Below are 14,454 nucleotides of genomic sequence, written 5' to 3'. Positions count from 1 at the left end.
CTCTAAGGAGGAATTCTCTCCTTCAAGTAATTTTTCAAGAATCCAGTATATTAAGTTGAGAAGGGTGTAGTAATGGACTCCAGACTAGTTGAAGTATTTCATGAAGATTTATTGTAAATTGTTAAGTAGCCTGGAACAAGCCCCACCAGGAGCAGCCAGCAGGCAGCTCAGCCCCATCATAACTGTGGCTTATCTTCAACCAGCACCCAACATTCCGTAGTGCATCATAGTGCAGATGCATTCCACTAGAAGTGCATGAAGTGGGTAAAGGTATACATAGGAATATACAATAGGCAGGATGCAACAAAGGGCAGGGGCTATTGAGATTAGGAGATTTTTTCAGGGAAAGAACATATTCTCATTTGAGGAATTATGGGCTGATTTTGCTATCAATCAGAAGGAACTTGATAAATACCTACAGGTTTTTTTTTTTTTTTGTTAACAAAAAATGTGTAAGCCCAAGTGCGTTTTCCAAAGTTCCAGTGATGGAATTGTTAGTGGTCAAATTTATGGTAGGCTGTGTTCTTCCCTGTTGGATGATCTCGAGAAGCATAACAACAAATGGTAGAAGAGACTTGATTCCTCAGATCTCAGTTTTTATAAGATTCTGGAGCTTGGCTGAACCCTGCTGTGTTCGGCTGGTGACAGGCGCAGCATGACAATACAGTCTTTTACCTATATCATACTCCATCTAAAATCACTAAATTGATGGGGTACCTGCTGCCCTCAATGTTTTGTCAAGATGCAGACTTGGCTTACATGTTATGAACGAGCCCGTCCTTAGACGCACTTAGACAGAAAGGGGCATATGCATCAAGCCTTTAGGCCCACGGAATGAATGTGAAAGTATTGCTTAATTGCCAATCGCAATTTGCGATTCACAATTAAGGAATATGTAGGAATCACAATTATTATTGTGAAACCTGCATTTTGAGAGTCCTTAATAGTGATTCGCTAAAACTGGCTATTACGGACTTGCAAAACGGTTTTTTGATGCAAATGCCCCAAAGTTCCTAAATTCATTGGGAATAGTATAAATTCTGATTTTACTTGGATTCCTCATTCAATGCTTCTTGCGGTGTATGATGAGGGTGTTGCTAAACTTGACTAGCATTTCATCTTTATTGTCATGACCATGGCCATGATTCACATTTGTATTGCTTTGGTGTGGCTGGATCCCCAATCGCACACATTTCATCAATGACTTGGGCATTTGTTGCCAATGTTCAATACTGAAAATGCAAGAAAGGCAGGAAAGCTAAGCGGAAGGGTAAAAAGATATTGGCAAACTTTTGGACTGGGTTCATACTAAGACATTTGATTACCTGGTGCAATGCCGGATCATCTGGTTGGACTTTGCCTTGAAAGGCCTCCCAGGAGATTTTCCAGAGGTCGTTGAGCTTCCACTGGCCTCCAGGTTAACCGACCAGACGGCAATGATTTGTGTTGGCACAGAGATGCACAATCTGTACTTTATCTCTGTTATTGGTTTTACAGTTTTTTCAGTGTAAGGATTGAATGATCATTGTTTGCTTACCTTGCACATCAGCCTTATTTGGCTTCTCGAAGGGACTACTATGTCAGGATATTTGCGCACCATGTTTATGGTAAATGTCTGCATACTGCATCATGCTATTCATATAAGTTCTATGCAATATTTAAATTTGAATTAATTAGCATTCATTTTATGCAATATCGAACTTAGTTTGTAGTGATCAACTGGGAATACTTATGCAGAACTATGTACATTTTATTATGTGCTTGGATCATTTTACCTTTCATTATGAATTTTGGCAGGCATGCTGTTGGTATTGGCAAGTTTGGGATATAACTTTCATGAAATGACATATATATAAAACTATGCAATAAAAATATATTTTTTTGTAAAGAAAGAAAGAACAAGCATTGGCATAGCCAATAGGTCTTGCTTTTGGGACTTTATAAGTGTTTAGCCATGCAACAGTTGATGTTGTTGCACCAAGGATATTGTGATGCATAACTAAATATTATAAGGTCCCAAAAGCGAGACCTATTGGCTATGCCAATGCTTGTAGGCAGGGAGAGGTGACGGCTTTACATGTTGCCCCTGTTCAGGTAGGCACTAGGTTGTCTCTCCTCAGGGTGAAGACACCTTATGAAGCAGGGAGTGGGACAAGGATGACACGGCACCGGATGAGCTACAGTAAAGCGCCATTTGGATGATCTTAAGAAATTTAAACACATCTTACCAGGTTTCTTTTTAGGCAGCAAGGAAAATATTTGTGGATTGCAGCTTCTAAATAAAAAATAAAAAAAACAACAACATGTTTTGCCATTTGCGGGCAGATATCGAGAGCGGGCATAAATGAATACAGCCAAACACCGCGTGTATTCTCCCACACAGCAGCTCCTGCGGCCTACATGCACGAGGTTGGCTCATTAAGAATTTGCTGAGACAGCACCTCACAAGTGCTTGAAGCAGCTTAAGGGTGACACTGGCTGTTCACGTTTTGCCGCCTGCTTCTGGAAGATACTGCAGGTGTAGCAGAGAATGAGTTCAAACGTGCTTCCTGCGACATGCAACACGCCTGTCACATGTCAGAGAGCCTGAAACGACACTCATGTGATCCCATGTCTGGTGTCAGATGTTCAGCTACTTCTGCTCACTCCGCTGTGAACTTTGTTTTTTGCATTTCCCATTAGATATGAAGGAGTACATCAGAACGATTACACATATCAGAATGCCAGCTGATGCAAATTAAAAATCCGGGAGTGTGGAACAAATGTGACGCGTTTTACAATGTGGACTTTGAGAGCTCGATCGGATCCAGGGTAGGATTAAATAATTGTTTCACAGAGAGACTGAAAAATTTTAAACATAGTTATGCTACCAATATTCCCTTATTTGGCGCAAGATATCTCCCACTGTAAATAGAGAAACAGTAGAAAGATGAAAAGTAAAGGATTCAAGCATGCGATATTCGAGTTGCACACAGATGTCAGCTGCAGCTGCTCAACCCACTCTGATCCATTCACGACAGTGTCTATCCACAGGAGTAAAGGGTCAGTGAAACCCAGAGGTGGGGATGTCCGCGTGTATTACCATGAGAAATGATGCATGTGGAAAGTGCATGTCATATAACACATTCTAATACGGAAATCTGCCTCCAGCTTTTTGGCCAATTCATTTTTTCAAGCATGCTGTTCTTAAAACAATAGTTTTCTTGTTAGTGCGGTCAAGGTTTTGAAGAAGCCACAGCAACATTATGAAGGAAACGGTTGAGAAAAACACATTGGGCTTGCTTGATGGAAATAGTTTCAGCAACTAGCAACCACCAGAAAATGGAACTGTTAAGTTGTAAACAAATGAAAGAAGGGACGAAGCAACGTCTGGGAAGCCGATAGACGAACTATGAAGGGGGCCCAGATTGGGGTTATCGGTAGGGATGATGGACCAATGGAACCCTACACGGACTCAGAGCATGGATGTGGCCACACCAAGGGTACATGGGATGTGTATGATGTGCAGAGAGAAAGACATGCCGGGTTCACGCTGCTGCAGCAGAGATTGTCGTAGCCCTGTAGCTGGTGGCAGCTCCAGGGCATGCAACCGATCTTCTGATGCACAAAAAAAGCTGTTCCCATTCTTACAAAGACAATCCCCCTCCCACCCCCCAAAAAGCACCACAGCTGCTCGCGCCTAAAAATGACACTGGAAATAAGCTACGAGGGACGGTACTTTTCAGGGGACATTGCTGCACGAGCATCCCTTGAGTGCTTAGCACGTCATCGCGATTGCAGTGAAAACGAAAGTGATCGCGATGATGTGCTAAGCACGCGAGGGATGCGCGTGCAGCAATGATTGGAGAGGCGGAGCGAGGCGTGCGTGCTTGTGCACGTAACCGCAAGCTGGTGGCCGGCGGGTAGCACTTTGAAAAGCCCCTTACTAAAGTCGAGCAAGGAGCGCATGCGCTGCTCTAGGCTCAACCTAAAAAGGAGGGGTCAATGCAAAAACGTTCCAGAAAATACCACACCAAGGATCTCAGGTCTAACAGTACTTTAAAATGTTTGTATTTTTTTAAGGAAGTTTGAAGTGTCAGGCTGGTAGAGGCATTATTCCCTCACCAGTTATGCCACCATTTTGGTGAGCTAGTGTTCAGAGCGGTTAAGCAGATCTTGTCAAGGAGTATTTATTGAGGGCTGCATCCCACCCATGCTACGTGCGTATGGTCTGCCAAAGACAAACCCATGTCAATCCGTCAGAGCTCTTACCATATCCAGGTGGCAATCATGCTGCCGGTTTCCACCTCCATCTGATAACCTATCCTCTAGTCAGACCAACTCTTTGTCAATTAATCTCTACTCCCCATTCCATTCTTTAGACAATGAGGTATCCAACATTCTAAAGGAGTGTGATCTTTATGGTTATCATCATGGGAGGAGCACAGAGCTTATTTACTTATTTATTTCTAATTTTTGTATAGCGCAAATATGACCCAAGGGGTATCAGAGCGCTTTACATACGAGATGAGGTCGACAGAGGTAAATAGCTGTGGGAGAAAAAGCATAAAAATATATATCAGGAACACAATAGTATATTGGCAAGCACACTGAGATCAAGCATGCCATGTAGTGTGTTAAGCAGCAAAACAAGATGGGAGACAAGAGGAGCAAAACTTCTAGTTCAGCACAGTATTCAACAGTAAGGCTTTCACTTCTCTTTTGAAGGCAAATGTTGAGGGAATCAGTCTTGTTTCCACAGGTAGGGAGTTCCATATTCTCGGAGCAATTCCAGAGAATGTACGATTGTTGGTATTCATTTTTTAAATTTCTTCGGCTTGAGCAGAAGTGTGCTGGTGCTCCTAGAGTTACAGGAGGCTCCTGATAATTCGAGCTTATTTGCAAGGTAAAGGGGAGTGTTGTAGTGTATCACTTTATGAGTCAAACATGCAATTTTTAACTGGATCCTTGAGTCAAACGGAAGCCAGTTGAGCGAATTAGGTCTGGAGAGATGTTGTTGGTTTTCCTAGAGCCAGTGATGAGTCTAGTCGCAGCATTTAGCGATGCTCTAATGGGGGCTGAACTGAGATTCGGAAGCCCGCATAGACTAGCACTGCTGTATTCTAGTCTGGAGATGACTAGTGCTTGCACCGCAGATTTGAAGTCATTTTGGGGAAGGTAGGGCTTGAGTTTTCTTAGGATGCTCAGTTGGTAGTTAGCTCCTTTGGTAGATGCTCTGATGTGATCCTGCATGTTTAGGTTATTATCAAGCACAATTTCTAGTGATTTTGTGGAATCAATGATGTGAGGTGTGCAGTTCAGATTTGAGACAATTTTAAGATATTTCTCAACAATCGTGGCTTGCTTAGCGGGAGAAATGAGGAGGAATTCTGTTTTAAGGGTGTTTAGCTTGAGGTGGTTGGATGTTAGACAATTAAGAGTTTTGAGCAGGGTTCCGTTGAGTGACTTGATATCTTCAGGGGAGGCGATTTTCATGTACAGTAGGGTGTCGTCCGAGTACATGTGATACTGGATGTTTGAGTCTTTGAGGATTACAGTGAGTGGTTCCATGAAGAGGTTGAAGAGCGTGGGGGAGAGCGAGGATCCCTGGGGCACACCCAGCGAGCAGGGACTGGAGTTGGATAGTGACAGGGACAGAGCTGGTAACCCACTCTCCTCTGGATGACCTCCGTCACTAAGCAGACTAATGTTTCAGCGGATAAAGACTTTCTGTCAGATAAAGTATTTCAGGTCTTGGCACTGGTTCAGAAATTACAAGTAATGTGCAGTGTGGCCGTTAGATTGTCTCTGAACCTCATTCTTAAAGATTATATTCATCTGGCCCTCTTTGTACTACAATGGCTTCCTGTTCAGGAGAGGATCTTTTTCCAATCAGTATGTGTGGTGCATAAATCTGTCTAATCCACTCAGTCATGAGATGTTTCAATGGTATTATCATGGCCAGGCATAAAAACAACATGTCTCTTAGCTGTTTCCTGATCTAGTTCCATGATTTAGATCTTCGTTACAACAAACAATTGATGGACGGAATGCTGAAAATGCAGACATTCTCCCCCAGTCAAGAGATCTGGGTTAAATCCATCGTTCTTTTGCCCACTACACCACCCCAGTTTAGACATGGCCATATGCAAATCAGTCTTGACCCTGTGCCTCATGGGAACAGTCCAGCCCGAACTGCCAAGCCATGTCTTCACTGGACCGGAATCAAGCATCCTAGGACCGGTTTCTGGCTATCAGCCGTCATCAGCCAGGATAGCTTGACTCCAGTGGCGTAGTGAGCACGGGTCCCATGTCTGGGAATACCCATCCCACTTAGGGCGAAAAGCGTTACAACAAACAAATGATGGACGGAATGCAGACATTCTCCCCCAGTCAAGAGATCTGGGTTAAATCCATCGTTCTTTTGCCCACTACACCACCCCAGTTTAGACATGGCCATATGCAAATCAGTCTTGACCCTGTGCCTCATGGGAACAGTCCAGCCCGAACTGCCAAGCCATGTCTTCACTGGACCGGAATCAAGCATCCTAGGACCGGTTTCTGGCTATCAGCCGTCATCAGCCAGGATAGCTTGACTCCAGTGGCGTAGTGAGCACGGGTCCCACGTCTGGGAATACCCATCCCACTTAGGGCGAAAAGCGTTACAACAAACAATTGATGGACGGAATGCTGACAATGCAGACATTCTCCCCCAGTCAAGAGATCTGGGTTAAATCCATCGTTCTTTTGCCCACTACACCACCCCAGTTTAGACATGGCCGTATGCAAATCAGTCTTGACCCTGTGCCTCATGGGAACAGTCCGGCCCGAACTGCCAAGCCATGTCTTCACTGGACCGGCATCAAGCATCCTAGGACCGGTTTCTGGCTATCAGCCGTCATCAGCCAGGATAGCTTGACTCCAGTGGCGTAGTGAGCACGGGTCCCACGTCTGGGAATACCCATCCCACTTAGGGCGAAAAGCGTTACAACAAACAATTGATGGACGGAATGCTGACAATGCAGACATTCTCCCCCAGTCAAGAGATCTGGGTTAAATCCATCGTTCTTTTGCCCACTACACCACCCCAGTTTAGACATGGCCGTATGCAAATCAGTCTTGACCCTGTGCCTCATGGGAACAGTCCGGCCCGAACTGCCAAGCCATGTCTTCACTGGACCGGCATCAAGCATCCTAGGACCGGTTTCTGGCTATCAGCCGTCATCAGCCAGGATAGCTTGACTCCAGTGGCGTAGTGAGCACGGGTCCCACGTCTGGGAATACCCATCCCACTTAGGGCGAAAAGCGTTACAACAAACATTTGATGGACGGAATGCTGACAATGCAGACATTCTCCCCCAGTCAAGAGATCTGGGTTAAATCCATCGTTCTTTTGCCCACTACACCACCCCAGTTTAGACATGGCTATATGCAAATCAGTCTTGACCCTGTGCCTCATGGGAACAGTCCAGCCCGAACTGCCAAGCCATGTCTTCACTGGACCGGAATCAAGCATCCTAGGACCAGTTTCTGGCTATCAGCCGTCATCAGCCAGGATAGCTTGACTCCAGTGGCGTAGTGAGCACGGGTCCCACGTCTGGGAATACCCATCCCACTTAGGGCAAAAAGCGTTACAACAAACAATTGATGGACGGAATGCTGACAATGCAGACATTCTCCCCCAGTCAAGAGATCTGGGTTAAATCCATCGTTCTTTTTCCCACTATACCACCCCAGTTTAGACATGGCCATATGCAAATCAGTCTTGACCCTGTGCCTCATGGGAACAGTCCAGCCCGAACTGCCAAGCCATGTCTTCACTGGACCGGAATCAAGCATCCTAGGACCGGTTTCTGGCTATCAGCCGTCATCAGCCAGGATAGCTTGACTCCAGTGGCGTAGTGAGCACGGGTCCCACGTCTGGGAATACCCATCCCACTTAGGGCGAAAAGCGTTACAACAAACAATTGATGGACGGAATGCTGACAATGCAGACATTCTCCCCCAGTCAAGAGATCTGGGTTAAATCCATCGTTCTTTTGCCCACTACACCACCCCAGTTTAGACATGGCCATATGCAAATCAGTCTTGACCCTGTGCCTCATGGGAACAGTCCAGCCCGAACTGCCAAGCCATGTCTTCACTGGACCGGAATCAAGCATCCTAAGGTTTCCTTCTAAGTTCCTGCTTGGACAAAAACAATTTTGAGTATACTTACAGGGGCTCTGACCTCATGATTTTAAACAATTCAAGAACTTGTAATCAGATGCTGCTCCCTCTACATAATGAACCAGAGGACTGTTGTGCTGCCAGGAGAAACCACCTTTCATGTGAACTGCTTTGCTGCATTGGCCTCCTGCTTGCTGTTTGCTGGGCGGAAGAAGGGACTGCCAATCTGCCACTACATTTGGATGTGCTGGCCTGCTGCCTGTCATCATTTCCTGTGCCAACTTTACAAGGGCGGGGATTTCTCTCCTTTCCCCTGTCCTGTGGGAATCCCAGGTAAGACTCTGCTTCACCCCGTTATCAAAAGTGGGTGTTGACTGCTTCACATGTCATTTGATCTCTGGGCAAAAATTGCAACTTGGAATGCTCTGTCACTCCAGCCTGAACTCGAGGCAGGTGCTTGCGGCAGTGGAGTACTACTCTACTGTGACATGCGTGGAGAGAGATCTCTATTCCTGAGGCACTTTAGAGTGACTGCATCTGAACTCCGCCATGAGGGAAAGCTTGGTCATTGTATACCACAGTCCCAGCTTGCAAAGGCCCGGCAGCTCTTCTAAAATGCCAGTGCTGAAATCTGTAGAATGCGTGGCTGAAGGAGGGGAAGACCATAGCAGCATCTCCTGCTTCTGAAAGCCGCAACATCAGAAGGTACCTGTGGAGCATGTGGGCCTCATAGGAAATTATGAGGCAGCCTCACACTCTCATGTGGGTCTACCCCTGCCCCTTTGCAAGGAGCAATCCCTAAGGCCTGTGAGTGCCCCTTGCCTCTCACAGCTGCACCGCATGGTCGCAGGCAGCTGCCTTGTTAGTCCTGCATGCGGGGGTCCCTGCGAGATCTACCGCTGGAACCTGCGGGTTGACGGTGACTTTGTGGCCCAGTGCAGGTATTGTTTCCTGCTTCCCATTGTATTTTGCCCTCTGGGGGCTGGCTGATTTCTTCATCAGCTGCACCGCATGCTCATGGGCCACTGCACTTGGGAATTCATCACGCAGGGGACAGGATGCCAACGTGGCATACATTGGTGCCTTAACCCCACCCCCTTTCTGGATAAAACATACCGGGAGGTGCCAGTCCCATGTGTTTGTACTTCATGGGTGAGTCTTCGATGGAGACACCCGATCTAGAACTGGATACCTCTGGACAACTATAAATTACTGCATTCCCCCAAATAGGCATGTTGGTACTGCTATGCCCTATGTTTGGTGCCTAAATTACTGCAAAAGGTTAACAGGAGTGCAGGTGCAATGCACCCTATGTGTTTAGGGCAATATTGGTGATTTATGTGTTTTGGTCATTATCTATTGCGTTACCAGCACTAATATATTGACTTATGTTGTTTTGCCTTAACTTGTTTGGATAACAAGTACTATATAATGTGACTGCATTGTATGCACAGTAATTTTGTTTCCTGATGTTTGCAACATATATGTCTTTCACTTATTGCACTCATTGTGATGCTTGGCAATTGTCTATTTGACACAGTATTTGTGATTCATGTCAAGATTCATGTAAATTTTGCTCTTGTTTTATGTACAATGCAGTCTATTTTCATACAATTCTGTGTTGAGTCTCTTTTGTGGTGTATTTATTGGGTTTCTGTGTGTTGTGCAAATGCTTTAAACATTGCCTGTGATGATAAGCCTGCCTGCTCTGCGCCAAGCTACCAGAGGGTGAATACAGGTTATCTTTGGCGTGTAACTTACTTGCCCTGACTGGAGTGATGGGTTCTGCCTGGCTTAGGTGCATACAGTAGCCAAGCAGAAACCCCAGTTCTAACACAAAGGTTGGCCACATTTTTAGCCATCAGGTTCCCTAATGGGGGGACACTTTGACTTTAGTGCCTGCCCCAGAGCAACCAACTGATTTGCAATATTGCCTTATGTGATCTTTAAAAGGTTCTTTGTGAACTCGAGCTTGATTTGTTTTCTGCAGACATTTCAAATTCTGACTCACGTGAAGAAACAGTGAGGGTTCTGAAAATTTTGAGAAAGAGGGTTTTTAGAAATGGGGTTTCTGGTTGGCTAAGTTATACACCCAGTCCAGGCAGAACCCACCACTGTAGTCAGGGTAATCTGGATACACAAATGAGATAACCTGTTCTCACCCTCTGATCGCTTAGTGCATAGCAGGCAGACTTATCTAAGGAGGCAATGTGTAAAGTATTTATGCAACACACACCCACAGTAACACGAGTACACCACAAAAAGACTCCATGCAGGCTTATGAAAAATAGCCTTTGTATTATCAGTAAATAAAGACCAAATAACAAAAATCTCATAAGTACTTTCCAAGTTATACTGGGTCAAAGTATCTCATGAAATGTAAGATTTCCAATCAGTCAGTTCAATACAGTGCTAGCAGCACTTACGATCAAGTTGTGATTGATGTGTACTATTTCCTCACCATGGCGGGAAAAGCAGTACTCAACACAGCACTTTGGATATGGTTTTGAATGGGTCCTTTGGATCTGGGAAGTCCAACAAAGATGGGCCATCAGTGAGGGCATGGATCAGTGTCTGGGACCTCAGGGGCCCAACTACAGTTTTTTTCCAGCCGTATTCACGTGGGACAGGCGAGGAGTGAGGACTGTCCTTGTTTGGTGGAGGCAGTCGCAGTGGTTTTCCTCCGGATTCACAGCAGCGGTGCCCAAAGGGTGAACATTCCTTGTGCTTCTAGGCACACCACTGGTCACCAGGGCAACGCATCACAATGAAGCCACGCTGGAAGTTGCAGCGCAAGTCGAACTAACTGGAGCAGTGATTCAGGGCAAAATAAAAGCGGCCTCTTCTGCACCCAAGCAGGGTGCATGTCGATAAATACAGTAAGCAAGTGATACAGAACACTCCATTTCTTCTTAGAGCTCGGCCACCAGATCTACAGCGAAGCTGAAGTCTTTGATGATCCTGAGACTTCGATGAACAGAGTCCAGCCAACAAGCCTTTGGAGAACACTGGAAGTTAGTCACAAGGCAAAGGTAGTAGGGAGCAGGCCAGCACAGCAAGGCAGGTTGCAAACTGACAGTCCCTCTTGGTAGCACAGCAGTCCTTCTGGCAACGTTCAGGGGTAGAACCAGTGATGTCTGGTTACAAGTCAAAAAGTGTCTGATTCGATGTGGCGGGATGCCCAATATTTATACCCAAAAGTGCCCTTGATGTAGGGGGTGACTTCAAAAAACCTAAAGTGCACAGGTGCCGTTTCAGCTCAGTCATGTCTGCCAGTCTAGCTATGGGTGGTAAATCAGCCCCTTGTGTGGAGACAGGACACTACCTAATCAAGTGAAGTCTTACCTCCTGCCCTCCCTCTTGCCCAGGATGACCCATCAGTATGCAGATGAATGCAGATGCAGTTGAGCTCCCTGTATTGTGACTGTCTAGAGGGAATGCATAAAGGTATCTGTCACCCAGACCAGATGTGTATTGGAGACAGGTTGACAGGAACACAGAGCAGTAAGTGCAGACAAATATCTAATTTCTAAAAGTGGAATTTCTAAAAGAGTAAAGTGAAATTAACCCTCACCAGTAAGTAGAATGTATCAATGCCATTCCAAACATATGAAACATCAAAAAGCTACTTCTCTCTGATCATGAATTACCACTTAAAAAGGTATAAGGGAATTCTCAATACTAACCTATGAGAGGGGTAGGCCTCACAGTAGTGAAAAATGAAATGGGCTGTTTGTCACTACCAGGCAATGCAAACCACAACAGTACATGTCCTACCTTTTGCTTACATAGCACCTGGCTATTAATGCTACCTAGGTCCTACCTTATAGATGGCTTATATGTAATAAAAAAGGAGTTTCAGGCTTGGAAACTAGTTTTAAATGCCAAGTTGAAGTGACAATAAACTGCACACATAAGAACTGCAGTGGAAGGCCTGAGACAAGTTTGAAAGGCTACTTCTGTAGGTGCAGTGTTGCAGCCCACTAGTAGCATTTAACTTAGAGGCCCCGGGTATATGGTATACCACTTAACAAGGGACTTACAAGTAAATTACATATGTCAATCAGGTATACACCATTAACATGCAAGTTTATTGAAGAAAAACACACACTTTAGCATTGATTAGCAGTGGTAAAATGCTCTGAGTCCTAAGGCCAACAAAAAGATACAGCAAAACGTGGAGGTAAAAAGCAAAAAGTATAGGGGAAGACCACCCTAAGGATGCCAGGTCTAACAGGAATTCAAGAAGACGATCTAGATTGGCATCAGTCAAGGACTATGGTATGGAAGATATGGTTAAAAACTTCATGGAAGGCTGTCTACTCATCCTTACTGTGGTAATTATGTTGACTTGAGGTTGGATTACAATAGGTTTCAGTTGTGAACTGTGTCATTCAGATTGGAGATTAATGTAATTGACCAATGATTTGTCCTAGAATTGGTTTTAATGGCTTTGTATTAGTTGTTGATGGCACAAGTGAAAATATCCAGTATATACCTTATGTAAGGAGCAGCAATCATTTGAATGAAGCATAGAGTGTCCAGGTTTCCAACCACTTGTGTATCCTATTTGTCACTCTGGATTATCATGAAAAGGGTGAAATTGTACACTCTTTTTGTTCAGTGGCAGCTATTGAATGGCAGCCATTCGGTCCCTTTTCTGAGTATCTACCATTATTTTCAACCTTTCTTGGTGCCACGTGATCTTACTGACTGAAAGAAAATGCTTCAATTCCATGTTGGAATCTCTAGATTGCACATTACAAGATAATGAAGTCCCAAAGTTCACCAGAGTGAGTGCAATTTTAGTTGTAAAACAGAGTGTTTTAGCAAAATAAATATTCCAGGGATTTGAGTTTCTAAATTTCATGAAAATCCTAACCTCCAAATCTGAATCCCCAAATTTTATAATGACTCCTAGTTTCACTGACCTGCATTTGCTCTAGTTATCCAATATCCACCCAGATCACCATTAATGTTTGTAATCCATAATCAAGGTCCTAAACTCTTTGGCTATGCCTAACATGACAAAGGATGTTACCAAATTGATAATTAGAAAGTGAAAGTTGAATAAGGTAAGTGTTCTCTGCCACAAAGTGCTTATTGATAGCCAGCTAGTTTTGTCTATCATTCACTTCCAGTATGAACTGAAAACCAACCTCATTATTCATTGCCTCATTATAGTGTAATTTGCTTGTACATTAGACACCCATTAAGGGGGTTGAGCCCATCTCAATCTCCACATCTCTTGTAGCTTCTGTATTCGTCTAAATCCCTTGTCAAATCTCCTGTCTGTTCCTACTCGCAATTCCACCTCTTTAAATCACACCCCCTATATCTGTCCTGTGAAACAACTCCTCACCATATCTCCTCATGAAATTAGAACTACTGGTAACCTGTAGTTGGGATCCTGCTATATACAAACCCTATAATCAAGCATATGTGGGTATGGCTGTAGCATTTGAATTGGTACACCTACAGTACAGTACAATGCCCTTTTGACTACTGGATAGGTTTGAGCTACACAAGAAGCACATTCATGCATGTGCGGGTGTGACTGTTGCATTTGACTCGGCACAGCTACAATACAGTGATATTCTGTCTTTCAGCTAGGTTTCAGAACTACAAAGCCCACATAAATACATACAATTAACTTCAAGTTGAGCCCGGTTCTTGAATACACCCATTATTAGAATGCATGTTCCCAACCATTAGTATTTACACCATTGACAGGAAACCTTTTTGAGGGTACCCATATACATTGGAGATTGAAAACTAGCATAATGTTGATTAACTTAATGCATTTCCATGGCTACAGATGGTTTAAATGCAGGGTTGCATGAGGTTAAACATCACATGTGTTCACTTGTACTGTCATTGCATCTTTTTGTATGCACAGCTTAAGACATATTAGTATTGAAAGAACAGTTAAAAACCAATCTGACGAATACATTGTCTTCTCAGGTCATACTTACGATGAGCAGTAGTGGCAGACATAAGAATAATTTAATGATTTTTGAGAACATTCGGCAACAGCACACCCCATCTGGTGAGAATGATCCGAAACAATCTGCAAGTACAAATAGAATATCAGCACATTATATACAGTAAAATGAAAGAACAGACACATAGTTACATACATTTCAACTTAACCCCCCCACACATATCACAGACAAATTATTAACTATTATTCTAGAATGGAATTATGTAAAAGCACAGAGTGTTAAAACATATTATACAAAAACATGGATCCGAAACATAGACTGCTATTACATTGATCTTTAATTTAAATTGTATTACACAAAA

At 44.1% G+C, this 14,454-nt stretch overlaps 2 protein-coding genes across 7 annotated transcripts in view; one reads left to right on the top strand and one right to left on the bottom strand.

The window, feature by feature from the left end:
- Positions 1-14,454, bottom strand: part of LOC146816613 (cysteine-rich venom protein TEL1-like) — a 216,788-nt gene that overhangs the window by 21,283 nt on the left and 181,051 nt on the right. Inside the window, exon 8 of the mRNA XM_085610488.1 lies at positions 14,124-14,218. Coding sequence (XP_085466614.1) covers positions 14,124-14,218 — 95 coding nt within the window. The remainder of the gene's footprint in view (positions 1-14,123; positions 14,219-14,454) is intronic.
- LOC146816614 (uncharacterized) overlaps positions 1-14,454 on the top strand; it is a 65,874-nt gene that overhangs the window by 44,801 nt on the left and 6,619 nt on the right. The gene's annotated exons all lie outside the window — the stretch shown is intronic.

Source organism: Triturus cristatus, chromosome 6 (assembly GCF_964204655.1).
Source record: "Triturus cristatus chromosome 6, aTriCri1.1, whole genome shotgun sequence".
Lineage (NCBI taxonomy): Eukaryota > Metazoa > Chordata > Amphibia > Caudata > Salamandridae > Triturus > Triturus cristatus.
Note: the sequence above shows the minus strand (reverse complement) of the source record. Positions and strands in the feature narration are given on the sequence as shown.